Source organism: Agelaius phoeniceus, chromosome 25 (assembly GCF_051311805.1).
Source record: "Agelaius phoeniceus isolate bAgePho1 chromosome 25, bAgePho1.hap1, whole genome shotgun sequence".
Taxonomy (NCBI): domain Eukaryota; kingdom Metazoa; phylum Chordata; class Aves; order Passeriformes; family Icteridae; genus Agelaius; species Agelaius phoeniceus.
This window is the reverse complement of record NC_135289.1, coordinates 670,581-684,499: the sequence shown is the minus strand read 5'-3', so window position 1 is coordinate 684,499 and position 13,919 is coordinate 670,581. Positions and strand designations below refer to the sequence as shown.

The window sequence follows — 13,919 nt, the reverse complement described above, 5'->3', positions numbered from 1 at the left end:
TATTTATTAAAAGCCTTTGTTTTGTAGTGTCTGTTTGTTAATGAGGTGAAGAGCTGTGTAAGCACCTGAGTGAAACTGCAGCCTGTGCGTGTGAGATATTGAATTTAGGGGAGGAGCTGCTGGGTAAGACAGAGATAAGGCAGAGATGACGATGCTGTTGCAGGGGCAGGGTTGGGAAGGAGCCTCTCGTGTTTAACTTCGTGTGATGACAGCAAAACCCGTGAGAGTGGGATTAAAAACACGACGTTTCTCAAAGGGAACAGGAGTTTAAAGTAGAGAGAGCTGGGTGCTGCGGTGAGATGCGCGACCCTGCGGGACTGGAGCAGGGCAGGAGCTGCTCTGAGCCCCGCGCAGGGCTGGGATGGAGCTGCAGGGGCTGTGCCGGTGTCAGAGCTGGCACAACCCATGGAAAATCGTTCCTCTTACCGGTTGTGTAATCTTTGGCGGAGAAACGGCCAGGTGCTATTTTAAAGCCCTGATCTCTGTGGCCCCATCAGCGCTCGCCGGGCTGTTGGTGGCAGCATCTGCATAATCCCATTGCCAGACTTAGGGCCCGCTCCAATTGGATTGCACTGATCCGATTTCTCTCTGCTCTAAACGGGGAAGCGGGAGGGCTCGGAAAAGGCAAATGCCGCCTGACGTTTCTGGGCTGCCATCTGCTCCGTGCCCTGCAGCAGGGCGGCAGCAAAGGTGGAATAACCGGGCTGGAGAGCCGGAGCTGGGGCTGTGGTGAAGGGAAGAGGGAGCAGGAGCCGAGGAGGCACCACAGCCTGAAACAGCCCGGGAGCGGCAGCCCTGGCAGAGGCTGAGCAGCAGCGACGGGCGGCTGAGAGGAGCGAGGATCCCTGCCCTGCTCTGGGGGCCGGGGCGGCTCCCGGGCTCGGGCTTTGTGCCCAGGTCACTCCCGGAGCACCTGTGGGCAGGTTCCCTTGGGAAATGTCCCGTGCAAGGCCAGAGTGACCTCCTGAGCCCGGTGCCGGTCACTGCAGGCACTGCCTGCGGCCTCTTACGGCGCTTTTCTTACAGCACCTGTGCCCAGCTGGGCCATGGCAAAATTCCTTTCCTTTCTTTCCTCCCTTTCCTTCTCTTCCTCCCTTCCCTCCTTTATTTTCCTTTCTTTCTTCCCTTCCTGCCTTCCTGTCTGCTGTTCCCTCCTTTCTTTCTTTGCTGTCCTTCCTTTCCCTTTCCTTCCTTATCCTTCCTTTTTTTTTTATTTTCTTCAAAGTTAAGCTCACCTCAGAAGCCTCGAGGGTGTCTCAAGAGCATCACCCTAAAAGACCCCGCCCTCGAGGCTGTTCTGGGGTCCCAGCAGCGCCGGAAAGGGAAAGGGGAAGGGAAAGGGGAGAGTCTGGCCGTGAATGGCTTCGGTGGCCTCTCCTCGCCTGTCGCATCACGCTGCAAGTGGCACGGGGCTGGTCTGGGGGCTTCGCTGGGTTCGGGGTCCCGGGGCTGTTTTAGGGGGTGTTCCCGGGGCTGGTCTGGGAGGTTCTCTCGGGTTTTGAGGGGTTCTCTCGGGTTTGGGGGTTTCTCTCGGGTTTTGGGGGGGTTCTCTCGGGTTTTGGGGGGTTCTATCGGGTTTTGGGGGGTTTCTCTCGGGTTTTGGGGGTTTCTCTCGGGTTTTTGAGGGGTTCTCTCGGGTTTTGGGGGTTTCTCTCGGGTTTTGGGGGGGTTCTCTCGGGTTTTGGGGGTTTCTCTCGGGTTCGGGGTCCCGGGGCCGGTCCCGTTCCCGCTGCTCCCGGCGCGGCCCGCAGGGGGCGCTGCGGGACGGGAAACGGCGGGAGCGGCAAAAAGCGGGATAGGAACGGGAACGGGAAAATGGGAACGGGATAACGGGGATGGGATAATGGAGACGGGATAACGGGGACGGGATAATGGGAACGGGATAACGGGATAATGGGAACGGGATAATGGGAAACAGGATAATGGGATAATGGGAACAGGATAATGGGATAATGGGGTGGAACGGGATAATGGGAACGGGGATGGGATAATGGAATGGGATGATGGGATAGTGGGATGGGATGGCATGGGACAGAGATGGGGACAGGGGTGGGACAGGGTGTGACACCTTTTAGAACATCTTTGTCTTTCTAACCAGAGACCTGGCTGGTCAAAGGCGCTTCCTGCTGCCCCTTGGCACAGAGGGGAGCTCAGGGAAGCTCGGGCAGGGCTGAGGTGCCTGTGCCCAGGGAGGTGCTCAGGAAGCCCACGCTGGGCTCAGCTCCCTCCCTGTGCTATGCGGGGCCAAAGGGCTCTGAGCTGTGTGCTGGTCACTGTGGGGAGCTGGTTCTGCTGCAAGAAGGAGTCACACTGCTGTATTGCACCAGGATCTGACATTACACTGTGAGGAACAGCTCAGCCCACCTCTAATGAGGGGCTGCAGCTGCTCCCTCTTGCAGGGCTCAGAGTGGACAGGTTGGCCATCAAGGGCTCCTGTCCAGGTGCTGTGGTTTGTGAGCCCCAGACCAACAATTGGTGAACTTGTGTGAGCCACTAAATCTGTGCTGCTGGAAACAGGAGGACTGATCGCAAGACAGAAGAAGCACGACCTGAAATGATATTGTAAAACATCTTTATTAGCTCACCATAGCACTGGAAGTACAAAAGCTTCCAGGTAAAACTCTGTCCAATGGAAAAGACACACAGGAAAAATGGCCAGGAAGCTGCTTATGAATTGCAAACACCCAGTGCTAAATAACAAAACTCTCAGCTGGGCGAGAAGTCCCTCCTGGTGTCCTGTGCTGCCTCACCAGGCCCGGGGTGTCCAGGGGTGAGGAGCTCCTGCAGGAGCAGCCAGGGCACAGCCTGGGCTGTTGGGGGCTGGCAGCCCTGCCCTGGCACAGGCCCTGCACAAAGGGTGCCAGGGCTGAGCCCCAGGGCACTGCCCTGATCCACCCTGAGCTCTGGGCCTGGCAGGAACCCCCAGGTGCTGCTCTGAGCTGGGTCTCACCCTCTGCAGCAGCTGCCCCCTCCTGAACCCACACAGACAGAGGGGTCAGAACCTCCTGGTGCCCTTTGCCAGGTGTGAACCAGGCAGGAACAGCCCTAAACAGGCAGGAACAGCCCTACAACAGGCAGGAACAGCCCTAAACAGGCAGGAACAGCCCCACAACAGGCAGGAACAGCCCCACAACAGGCAGGAACAGCCCTACAACAGGCAGGAACAGCCCTACAGCTCCTCACAGGCAGGAACAGCCCTACAGCTCCTCACAGGCAGGAACAGTCCTAAAACAGGCAGGAACAGCCCTACAACAGGCAGGAACAGCCCTACAGCTCCTCCTCACAGGCAGGAACAGCCCTACAGCTCCTCACAGGCAGGAACAGCCCTACAGCTCCCTCTCGGGTTCCTGCACTGCTGATCCTGCTTGTCTGGAAGCACTTCCTTCCTTCCTTCCTTCCTTCCTTCCAGATGCTTCAGGGAGAAACATTTCCTTACAGTCCAGGGGGTTGTTAGAAAAAGGCACCATTCCATGTTTATAATGCTTTTAAACAAAGAAAAGCCACTGCATTCACCCCTCTCCTTTTTCTAGCCTACAAATGTTTTAACTCTCATTATCACTACTCACTGCTGACCAAATAATGAGTGAAGGAAGGAGTGACCAGAACTGGAGAGTGCTTGCTCTGGAAATTTCAATGGAAGGAGAAGGTTTGGATCTGCTTTTCCAGGACCCCTCTCACGGGGCCAAGTCCTGGGCAGCCCTGGCTGGGCCCCGCTGTGGGGTTTGGCCACGGCCTCGGTGGCAGTTTTGGGGTGTTCTCAGTGAGTTCTTGGCCTGCCCAGCCTCGTGCAGCACTGGCTGTCCCCTCTGTGAGCTGAGCAGCAGCGTCCAGAGGCCATCCCAGGTCCATGTGGACATTGTGGTATTTAGCTCTGCACCCCTCTCCTGCCGTGCCGGTGCCCGTGCTGAGGGCACAGTTCTGTCAGCAGGGAGTGCAGTCACAGCTGACCCAGTGACAGTGCCAGGGGAGGCCAAGAGAGCCCAGGGAGCTACTGGGCATCCTGGGCGTCCTGCCCGCCCTCGTGGGGGTTCTTGCCGTCGTTCTGGATCAGCCTCACGATGTGGGTCAGGTCCAGGCTGCGCGTCAGGATGTCCAGCAGCATCTCGTCCTTCTGCACGCCCTCCATGAACTCCTCCAGGGACAGCTCGCCTGCAGGGCACATCCACAAAGCTCTGTTACACCCCACAGCTCCCTGCACCCTGCAATGGGGGCTCAGCCCCTGCGCTGCGCCCCAAAGCCCAGCCCAGACCCACTGCAGATGGGGGCACAGGGAGCCACCCTCTGCCAGCTCTCCCACCCTGGTGCTCTGGAGTGCAGGGCAGGGAGGGCAGAGCAGGGGCAGTGCCCAGCGAGGGCCTCACCGTCTCCGTTGATGTCGATTTTGTTGAACACCATGTCTGTGAACTCCTCTGCCGTCATCTTCTCGTTGCAGCGGTTGATGGATCGAATGGCCTGGGGGCAGAGAGGGGCACAGGAGCTGCTGAGTGCTCTGCAGGTGTGGGGCCATCAGAACAAGTGGCCAAATCACCAGGCACAAAAGGCCAGATGCTTTTTCAGGGCTAAAACTTGTTTTCAGGCAGTTAGGCTTCAAAAGGAGTAAATCCTGTCTGAAAGGCTGGAGATTAAAATCACCTAAAAAGGCCATCAATGCTTCACAAGATTTACTGGGCATGCTGGGATAAGCCAGCAGCCATTCACCTCTGAAAACCCTTCGATTAAATTCAAGTGCTTATCTCAGCCCCAGTTTCAGTGCCCAGGGTTAAGGCAGCTGCCAGGGGAGCCCAAGGGGCTCTGGAGGCACAACTGGCACAGGACAGCAGCAGCTTTGGGCAGCGTCTGTGGCTGACCATGGCTTTCATGGGCTGGAAGCTCCCTGCAGCCAGGGCAGGAATGGGGGAGCTGGCCCCACTCACTTTGATGATGTTCAGCAGCTCAGCCCGGTCGATGCAGCCATTGCCATCCACGTCATAGAGCTTGAAATACCACCTGAGCTTCTGGTCCACCTTCCCCTTCAGCACCAGGCTCAGAGCTGCCACATACTCCATGAAATCTATGTAGCCATCCTAAAAGCAGAAGGTTAGAAGCTGAGGTGAGGTTAAAAGCAGAGTCAGGCAATAAAGGATTATTTTGGACACTCCTGATGTTCCCCCTGGAGCTGGTCCCCCCACTCTGAGACCGGGGGCTCGTGGAGTGCAGGGGTGAAAGCCAAGGTTCCACCTGAATCGGGGCAGGAATGTTGTAGAATGATAGAATTATAAAATCATAAAGGCTGGGAAAGGCCTCCAGATGACCAAGTCCAGCGTGGACCGTTAGGGGCTGGGACTGGCTGTGTGGATCTGGCTCAGGGACAGAGCTGGCCTGGCCTCAGGGAATTAACACCCAGGCATTAATTACCAGCCCAGAGCAGCAGTGGGGATTCAGAGGTCACAGAGGTTTATGCAGATGAGCCCTGATAAATTCCCCAGCCTCATCCTGCCTGCACATGCCTGCAGCTCCTTTCCCCTGCCTGGGGTCTCATTTCCAGAGGAGCGAACTCAGGAGTGACCCCAGCACGCTGCCGACACCTGGGGCTGGGAGGGTGCTCCCGTGTCCCTGTGCCATTGCTGTGCCTGCTCCACGTTTGGAGCACAAACACTTTTATCTTGGCCTCTGCTGCCGGGTGTTTGCCCAGCCCAGCTCGTGCCGTGGTTTGGGGTGCCCAGCTGGAGCCAGGGCGGTGGCACCGCTGCAGAGCTGCTGGCCTGAGCTCACAGGCACCCAAGTGCCCCCAGACGCTGCCTGTGGCACTCACAGCTCCCAGGAGGTTGTTAAAATGCCCTCCCCAGAGCGTTCCCGTGGCCCTGGAAGGGATCCCTGCTGTGGTTTGTGGCGCTTCCCTGCAAGGGCTCCTGTGGATGTGGCGCTGGGGACACAGTTCAGGGGTGGCAGCTGGGCTCAGGGATCTCAGGGATTCCATGATTCCCACTACAGAGCATAAGCCAGGGTTGTGCCAGTGAACAAAGGCACTGCCAGGACCTTGCAGAGATCATCTGCTTTATCCCACTGCTGCAGGAGCCAGATTAGGGACAAATAACTGCTAAGCCCCTTGCCAGCAGGATTTCCTGTGCATCAATTCCCTTTGCAGGCATGCATTCAAACACAGCAGTGAGCAAGGGAAAGGCCAAGGCACAAACCAAACACCTGAAGGATTTAGGGCCTGATTTGCATTTTTGTCAATGGGATTAATGCCACTTTAATGCCACTAAACCCTTTGGGTTGCCATAAAATAGATTCCTCATCTCACAGGAGGTGCAATTTCGGGTCATTTGCAAGCAGAGGAGCATGCAGTTTCCTGTTGGGGACACAGCATCCATCTGCTTCCCAAATATCTGCTCTGGGACTGCGTTCCCAAAAATCTGCTCTGGGACTGCGTTCCCAAAAATCTGCTCTGGGATTGCATTCCCAAAAATCTGCTCCAGGACTGCATTCCCAAATCCCTGCTCTGGCATTGTATTCCCAAAAATCTGCTCTGGGATTGCATTCCCAAATCCCTGCTCTGGAATTGCATTCCCAAATACCTGCTCTGGCATTGTATTCCCAAAAATCTGCTCTGGGATTGCATTCCCAAATCCCTGCTCTGGAATTGCATTCCCAAATCCCTGCTCTGGAATTGTATTCCCAAATCCCTGCTCTGGAACTGCATTCCCAAATCCCTGCTCTGGAACTGTATTCCCAAATCCCTGCTCTGGGATTGTATTCCCAAATCCCTGCTCTGGAACTGCATTCCCAAATCCCTGCTCTGGAACTGTATTCCCAAATCCCTGCTCTGGGATTGTATTCCCAAATCCCTGCTCTGGGATTGTATTCCCAAAAATCTGCTCCAGGATTGCATTCCCAAATTCCTGCTCTGGGACTGCATTCCCAAATCCCAAAGCCTTTCCCCAGGGATTCCAAGCTCCTTATCCCATGCAATAAAATCAACCCCAGTGCAATCCATTCAGAGTTTCCAGTTTCCCACAGCACAAGCAGCCCCAGCCCGTGCTGGGGACTCTCTGAATGCAGCCCTTGTCCTCACAGCCACTGTCACAACACCCAATGTTTAAGGATTAAAGGGCACTTCATTTTAAAGGGATCAAAGACTGCCAGATAAACCCCCCCTGTTTTAGAAGGAAAATATCAGTTCTGGGAGAAGCCTCAGTGTCCTTGCAGAGCAGGCAGAGGGTGAGGAGTTCCTGCTGGCATTTTTCACGTTCCAGAGCCGATTTTTCAATTGATGAGGCTGCAGTGAATCAGGCTGCACATACCCAGAGCAGGTTCTGCCTCCCTCCCTCCCACCCAGCCAGCCCAGCCCTGCACAGCCCAGTGGGAAGGACAATATTTACCTTATTAAAGTCAAACGTCTCAAACATTTGCTCAACGTATTTGTTCGCTGCCGGACTCAGGTTTTTCAAGCCAAAAAACTGTTTGAACTCGTAGAGGGTGAGCTGGCCAGAAGGACACTCTGTCATGAACTTCTTGTACCACTGGTGGCACTCGGTGGTGCTCAGCTCCTCCACGGTTTTCCCGTCCATGTTCCCCATCTCCACACCAACTGCTGGGCCCTTTGCGGCCAAGAACGGAGCGTTTGTGGGATTTAGGGGAAAAAAAAAAGTCTCAAAATTCTGCTTCTTGCCTTTGAAGCCCAGGTGTCCCCAGCAGTGCAGGGTCAGGGCATCAGGAAACCCCTGGTGCTGTACAGGTTCCAGCAGGGATGGACACGGGAGGCTCCTCTTCCCGGGGAAACCCAAAAGCACAAATCCCTCCTTGCAGGGAAGGGGACATTTAAATACCCAGCAAATCCCTCCCCAGCCAATGAGGCTCGGAGGGGTGGTGGGCTCCTGCCAGGCATTAAGAGTTCAGGTTAAAATAGAAAAGAGGTAAAATGGGAAAGTCTTGCAGATTACAGGCCCAGCAGGAGATTAGGAGGGTGGAATTTTCTCTGTGATGAGCTAATCTCTTAATCCACTTCATTTATCGTTTGGGGGGGGCTGGTGTCACATGAGCAACAACTTTTGGACCAGAACTAGAGTAAGAAAAATGAGAGAAAACCACTCTGAGTCCTCTGTGCTGTTTCTTCTCTTTGCTTTCCCTTCACCTCACTCTGCCAGGGGTTTCCAGAGGGGCTCCAGGGCCTGGAGCTCAGGGAGGGGGAAGAGACACGGCAGGAGGGTAAATTTGGTCTGAGGAGACAAATATAGAAACTTAATTGCTTTGAATGGTAGAGGTTTAAGTCAGCTTTAATTGCAGACAGCAGGAAGGGGAAGGGCCCTCTCCCCCCAGCTCCAGGGGCCCTGTGTCCAGTCTTGCTGCTGCTAATTGAGTGGTTTTTCCTCAAAGTTGTCCCCAGCTCCGCTCACCCCAGCAGTGTGTCCTGGCTGCTGCTCTACAAACTCAGTGCAGTTAAATGCAGCTTCAATTTTCACCTGTGATGGATTACCCTGCAAAATTCTCCATGTAAACACAACCAAATCCAGCGTTGTTTTCACTTTGACACACAGCATTCTGAGAAGTACTCGGGAATAAAATCTCAGAAAGCACCATGGGCCAGATCCTGGGCTGGAAGTGAAAGGTGTGAGTCCAGGGTGTCCCACAGAGTTGGTCCATAACACACATTTAATATGTAACTGCAGTTATCTAACAAGTGACAGAGGCCAGTATTGCTTCTGCACCTCCGTAAATTAGGAATAACTCTGCTAAAAAAAGCAGCATTACACAATCAAAAACCACTCATGGAAAAGGAATTAAGCTGAGGAACACTAATTGGATGTGCTAATTCCGTACTGGCCCCCGGGCCCCTGTTGAGCCAGGTGAGCCTGCAGGGGTGCCCTGAGCCCGGCCCAGGCTGGGCTGAGCCAGGTGAGCTGGGCTGGGGGGGCTGGCAGTGCCTGTGCTGGGACACCCCCGCAGCAGGAAAGGACACGGCAGCATGGGCAGGGCTGCAGAGCAAAATCCACTGCATATTTCCCTGGGGAGCAGCGGCAGAGCCTCCCCACCCAGCCCAGCTGCCCTGCCCGTGGCTCTCACAGCGATGGCACACGGTGCCCATGGGTGTCACACTGATGGGACACTGCTGACACCCATGGGACACTGCTGACACCCATGGGACACTGCTCACACTGATGGGACACTGCTCACAGTGATGGGACACTGCTCACACCCATGGGTGTCACACTGAAGGGACACTGCTCACACTGATGGGACACTGCTCACACCCATGGGACACTGCTCACACCCATGGGTGCCACACTGATGGGACACTGCTCACACCCATGGGACACTGCTGACACCCATGGGACACTGCTCACACCCATGGGTGCCACACTGATGGGACACTGCTCACACCCATGGGACACTGCTGACACCCATGGGACACTGCTCACACTGATGGGACACTGCTCACACCGATGGGACACTGCTTACACTGATGGGACACTGCTCACACCCATGGGACACTGCTCACACTGATGGGACACTGCTCACACCCATGGGACACTGCTCACACTGATGGGACACTGCTCACACCGATGGGACACTGCTTACACTGATGGGACACTGCTCACACCCATGGGACACTGCTCACACTGATGGGACACTGCTCACACCCATGGGACACTGCTCACACCCATGGGACACTGCTCACACCGATGGATGCCACACTGATGGGACACTGCTCACACCCATGGGACACTGCTGACACCCATGGGTGCCACACTGATGGGACACTGCTCACACCAATGGGACACTGCTTACACTGATGGGACACTGCTCACACCCATGGGACACTGCTCACACTGATGGGACACTGCTGACACCCATGGGACACTGCTCACACCAATGGGACACTGCTCACACCGATGGGACACACACAGTGCCCATGGCTGTCACACCAATGAGGGACACACGGTGCCATGGCACTCACACCATGGCACACTGTGACCCCATGCTATCTCAGGCCTTTATTGCCCCATGGCGCACTGTCCCCCTGTGCTCTCACACCATGGCACACTGTCCCCCCATGCTCTCACACCATGGCACACTGTCACCCTGTGCTCTCATACCATGGCACACTGTCACCCCGTGCTGTCACACCATGGCACACTGTCCCCCCATGCTCTCACACCATGGCACACTGTCCCCCTGTGCTCTCACACCATGGCACACTGTCACCCCATGCTCTCACACCATGGCACACTGTCACCCCATGCTGTCTCAGGCCTTTATTGCCCCCTGGCCCACTGTCCCCCGTACTGTCCCAGCCCCTCTTGCCCCTGGCTGTCCCAGCTATGGCTTGGGGCCGTGGCAGGCTCCATGGCACACTGTCACCCTGTGCTGTCTCAGGCCTTTATTGCCCCCTGGCGCACTGTCCCCCTGTGCTCTCACACCATGGCACACTGTCACCCTGTGCTGTCTCAGGCCTTTATTGCCCCCTGGCGCACTGTCCCAGCCCCTCTTGCCCCTGGCTGTCCCAGCTATGGCTTGGGGCCGTGGCAGGCTCTCCACTTGCGGATGTCGGTGCTGGGCACCCCCAGGCGCGCCCGGCCGTGCGCGGTGCCCTCCTGGAAGCGGAAGCCACAGAAGGGTTTCTGTGCCGTGCAGAACGGGGCCAGCGAGTTGGGCCAGCCTGGCCGGTAGAACACGAAGCGGAAGGAGCTGAGGGGATGGCCCCCGGTGTGCACAACCACGGGCACCAAGCGGGAGCCCAGGGGGGCGGCGGGGGGCGGCCGCTCCCTCGGCCTGGGGGGCGGCTGGGGGACCCCCGGCTTTGCCTTGGCCTCCTCCATTCCCTTGGCTCTCGTGGGCTTTGCCGGGGGCTGCTGGTGTTCCAGCCACCTGTGGAGGAAAAGAAGCAGAATGGTGTGAATTGTCCCTGGGCTCAGCACCCCCAGCAGGAGAGCCTGGGCAGCTCCTGCAGCGCAGTCGGGCAGGGTGAGTGCTGAGGGGTTGGCACATCCACAAATCTGAGCTGGTGCTGCTAAAAGAGAAAGGGACTTAAAGCCCAAATGATGCTCTGGAAATATGGAAGTGACTCTAAACAAATGCTGAGAGAATAGGAACGATGAGACACAAAGGACTTGATTCTCTCTTGGCTCTCTGTTAGAACAGTGATAAATGCCAGCAGCACACGCTCCTGGTGATGTCGGCAGCCACAGCCATGGCAAACCTGCCTCAAAAAGGGTTCAATGCAATCTGAGCCAGCAGGACAAGCAGTGATGGCAGAACTGACACTGCCCTTTGGGGCAGCAGCTCTGGGTGCCTCTGCAGGGACCCCACAGCTCCCTGAGCCCCCTCCTGCTCCGGGCATTGCTCTCAGTCAATCTCCACGTGGGTTTTCCCCCAGAAATGTGATGGATGCCTGCCCACACAGGGCACAAGGAGCAGGGAAAGAGCCCTGAGCCTTTGCAAGAGCCCTGTGCAGAGGAGGGGTGGGTGTGAGCCCCAGGACACACAGGGGTGACCCCAGGACACACAGGGGTGACCCACAGGACAAGAGGGGTGAGCTGTGAGCCCCAGGACACACAGGGGTGACCCCAGGACACACAGGGGTGACCCCCGGCTGCTGCAGGGCTCTGCTGGGCTGCAGACACATTTCCCCTGCTGTTACCTAAGCATGACTCAGTTATCTTGTTTTCATTGACGACACCTCTGTGCGAATGGAAACTGGCTCTTCCCTCAGCAATTAGCCACTCTGCTCCTGCCTGTCCTAAATAAATGCTTTGCTGTTTGCTTATTTTTAACCTTGTAAAGAGGTTTCCTACTTTCCGTGACGTGCTTGGTGCTATTTCTGTTCCCCGGCTCCTAAATCTATTAAGAAGGGGAATGCCTGCAAATTGTTTGGAAATCTCCTTAGAGCCTTTGAGGGGAATCACCAGATCCCTGCAGGTTCACCACCTCTTTCTGTCACTCATTTCTCCAGGGCAGATGCCTGGAAGGCTGGACCTCAGCTCACAGAGGTTATTCCAGCAGCTGCTGCCACGAGGGAGCCTCACTCCATTTCCCCAGGGGATAAAGTAATGGGATTTTGACTGCTGAATAGCAGATTTTATACCAGCACAGCCACCTCAGTGAGGTTTGTGCACCCCGTTCTGGCCTTGGACTATTCAGGAGCTGCTGTTTTCACACAGGTGAGTGCTGGCAGCTCCTGCCCCTTTGCCCTTTGGAGGAGACAGGCACACACAGGGCTGTGCCCATGCACCCACCCAGCAGGAGCACTGCAGTCACGCATTTGGGGCGTGCAGGGGAGGCTGCAGCTGCCTTGGCAGCCCCATTGCCGAGTCATGCAGCTGCCTCCAGGATGAGCAGGGCCCTGCAGTCACTGAGTGCTGAGCTCTGGCTCTGGCTCTGCTCCTGCCCTGGGGCTGCCCCGCCGTTCCTGCTCCTCCTCTGCAGGGAGCTCAGGAGCTGCTCCTGCCCGGGTGGCTGCACCTGCCTGTGTGAGCCCTGTCCAGGAGGGAAGCACCAGCTCAAGGTCCAGCTGCTATTTATGGCTCCGAGCCTGAATGGAGAGTCCCACTAATCCTATTGCACCCATTCCTGTGTAGAGGGATCCCTAATCCCTCCCAAACTGCAGAGATCCCTAATCCCTCCCAAAGTGCAGAGATCCCTAATCCCTCCCAAACTGTGCGCTGGCCATCGCAGCAAATCCCCCCGGCGGGTCCCAGGGAATCGGGGAAGGAGGAAGGGTTCAGGGGAAAACCTCCCTGGGGAGGAGCTCCCTGAGCAGCTACCAGAGCCTGGCTGGCAGTGCTGCCCACCCTGGAGCCGTCCCAGAGCCCAGAACTATCCCTGGAACCATCCAGAGCCATCCCGAGCCATCTAGAGCCACCCAGAGCCATCCCGAGCCATCCAGAGCCATCCCAGAGCCCAGAACTATCCCTGGAACCATCCCAGAGCCATCCCGAGCCATCCAGAGCTATCCCAGAGCCACCCAGAGCCATCTGGAGCAGCAGGTGTGTTTGCTCTGAGCTCTCAGCACCGGGGGGACACAGCCCCTGATGGCAGCAGCAGCAGGATTTGCACAGCAGGGATGGCATGGAGCCTCCCACTGACATCCCTGTGACCTGGTCACGCTCAGGCAAGGAGCTGCAGCCCCCAGGAAGGGGACAGGGTGGGACAGTGTCGCTGCTGCCCTGCTGTGAGCTGGGACACCCACCTGGGAGGTGCTGTCAGGAAGGAGGCCCTGAGGGTGGCCCTGTGTGGGCAGAGGCGGGAGCCAGCACTGCAGGGTGGCTGTCGGGGCACTGTGACCTCAGGGCCATTGTGACCCCGGGGTGTCACAGGGGGTGCACAGGAGCACACGGGGACAGGATTTCAGGATTTGCAGCCCTGGAGCTGCTGGTGCAGCTGGGGCTCTGCAGGGCTCTGCTGGCACTGCCGCCCCAGCTGCAGAGGGGGCCCGTGCCCACTGTTCCCCTGGCCCCAGGAGCTGTTTGCTGCTCTGAGGACACACCTGAGGGTTTCTCCTCACGCCCCTTCCTCCTCCAGGCCCAACCCAAGCTGCACAAACCCCTCTGACACCCACGAGCAGGAACCATCCACATCTGAGGGTGCAGCTCCTGCCCTGCTGTGAAAGCAGATTGTCCTGGGGTGTTTACCGTGTTGGGATCAAAGGCAGCCTCACACCGCGCTGTGTTACATCACAGCAGGGCTCACACAGCTCTTTCTGTGCCATAAAATCTGCTGGAGATCTTCCAAGTGCTTTCCTGAGCTCTGTGCCCAGCCCGCCAGTCCCTTTGCTGAGTGGCCTCGATCACGCAGCAGTGACAGCAGTGACAGGAGTGACAGTTGTCCTTCCTCAAAACCACAGCCCAGGCACCCAGCCTGGCACCTTTGCTGTGCCTCTGGAGCTGGCACTTCACAGCAGCCACCGTGCCCAGCCTGCTGCTCGTGCTGCTGCTGCCCTC

The 13,919-nt window shown here is 57.0% G+C and overlaps 1 protein-coding gene across 1 annotated transcript; it reads right to left on the bottom strand.

Moving 5' to 3' along the window:
• Nucleotides 1-3,988: 3,988 nt before the first annotated feature.
• On the bottom strand, nucleotides 3,989-7,559 carry GUCA1A (guanylate cyclase activator 1A). The gene is made up of 4 exons (XM_054648874.1): nucleotides 7,362-7,559; nucleotides 4,914-5,063; nucleotides 4,362-4,452; nucleotides 3,989-4,149 (listed from the first exon to the last, which is right to left on the bottom strand). The coding sequence occupies exons 1-4, from the start codon at nucleotides 7,557-7,559 to the stop codon at nucleotides 3,989-3,991; spliced, it is 600 nt and encodes a 199-aa protein (XP_054504849.1).
• Between the last annotated feature and the right edge of the window lie 6,360 nt (nucleotides 7,560-13,919).

Coding starts and splice junctions, on each gene's coding strand:
- GUCA1A (XM_054648874.1), bottom strand. CDS start 7,559: ATGGGGAACATGGACGGGAAAACCGTGGAGGAGCTGAGCACCACCGAG. Junction 5,064..7,361: donor AGACGTTTGACTTTAATAAG/GTAAATATTGTC, acceptor TTCTGCTTTTAG/GATGGCTACATAGATTTCAT. Junction 4,453..4,913: donor AGCTGCTGAACATCATCAAA/GTGAGTGGGGCC, acceptor CTCTGCCCCCAG/GCCATTCGATCCATCAACCG.